The sequence below is a fragment of the Perkinsus marinus genome (assembly GCF_000006405.1).
Source record: "Perkinsus marinus ATCC 50983 genomic scaffold scf_1104296955256, whole genome shotgun sequence".
Taxonomy (NCBI): domain Eukaryota; phylum Perkinsozoa; order Perkinsida; family Perkinsidae; genus Perkinsus; species Perkinsus marinus.
The window spans coordinates 1-1,455 of NW_003207836.1; the positions used below are offsets into that span (position 1 = coordinate 1).

Here is a 1,455-nt window from a genome sequence, read left to right on the forward strand (position 1 = left end):
ATTCCAGGTAGTCGAGCATACCGCGCTAAAGCTTCTCGTCGCCTGGCTCCATGGCTTGAGAGTATACTCTGTTGACTGCCAAATGGTCGCTGTGAATAATTGTGTCTCTAGATGTACCTCATGTTAGCAGTAGCAGTTATCTGTTCTCTGATTACTATGGTACTAATCATCTTCACATAGTCTACAGGGTCCTCCACCCGAAATTGCCCTGAGCGTTATCATCGTAAACGAAGTCATTGTTACTGTTGTAAGTCGTGTACGTTGTCGCTATTCGATTCTCGTGTGATGCTTTCCTCTCTGACTAAGTGTATGGGTCGCGTTGATAGTTCAGAGTTGGAGTTGGTATATGAATGTCGGCTTTGGATACCGTGGAGTGGTCCCTTCATCAGTGGTGGGAACAAGAAAAGGCTATTGATCAGCAAAGCCAAGTCGATGTATTGCGTGTATGGTACGATGTCAGATATGTCCCTGGTTGAGTGCTTTACTGGTCCTGAGACTCGTGGACTTGTTGGCACCAGGCCCCACTGTGGGAACTCGTACGTGCTGGGAGTTCTCTCTTTAAAGCCATCCGTGATTGGCCTGATTACCTGCAGTTATTAGCACTTGCACTCAGCGACGTGTATAGCCTTGCGTCAAACCCTTGATATTGAAGTGTCCATGGAGAAACGGCTGTGGGTGCAACATAAATACATATCACTCTGCAATGATTTCGTGTTTATGATGTAACCACTGACTTGGGACAATGCGTTCGTTAAGTCAGCTTGCTGGGATGCTAAGATAGGTCTCGGGCTTGCTGTCGTTACTCGTGGGTAACAAAAAGTGTCTCAGTTCTTTGACCTGCTTGGGCCTGTTCGTTGACAAAGCTGTCGCGGTCCAACATGACTGCCACAGTGCTGCCATCATCATCGTCATTGTCCATACTCTCTGTCGATACACTATGGCACATCATGGCCTTCCTCGACACGATAAGCATTATTGCTATTACAAGCAGCGATCGCAGGTTGAGCTCCTTCGCCACACGATCTATACCCATAGAGCTCTTCAACATGCTGGTCGAGCCTGCCTTCAGCCGACTAGACATTATCAACATCGCTCGGGCAGAGCTACATCGAAGTGATCATGATGCTAATGCTATACTACGACTACGACTCATGCTAGAGCGGCTCCAAAATCGATCATCAGTAGCAGCCGGCAGCATACACAGTGCATACATGCTCGACGGCAGAGTCTACACATTTGGTAGCGGCACTTCGGGCCAGCTTGGTCACGGTGTTCTCCGTGATGAGCCTCAACCCTTATTGGTGAGCAGTCTAAGTCGTATTAGACTTGTGGCAGTAGCATGCGGAGATCGACACACGTTATTCCTAGGTGTAACTGGTCTTGTCTTTGGTACAGGGAGGAACACCTTTGGCCAGTTGGCCTGTGATGACCTCCGAGACTTCTCTTCCCCACGAA

At 48.5% G+C, this 1,455-nt stretch overlaps 1 protein-coding gene across 1 annotated transcript; it reads right to left on the reverse strand.

The window, feature by feature from the left end:
* Positions 1-799: 799 nt before the first annotated feature.
* Positions 800-1,081, reverse strand: Pmar_PMAR015885 (hypothetical protein; the record flags this gene model as incomplete). Its single annotated transcript, XM_002775917.1, has 1 exon — positions 800-1,081. The coding sequence occupies one exon, from the start codon at positions 1,079-1,081 to the stop codon at positions 800-802; it is 282 nt and encodes a 93-aa protein (XP_002775963.1).
* Between the last annotated feature and the right edge of the window lie 374 nt (positions 1,082-1,455).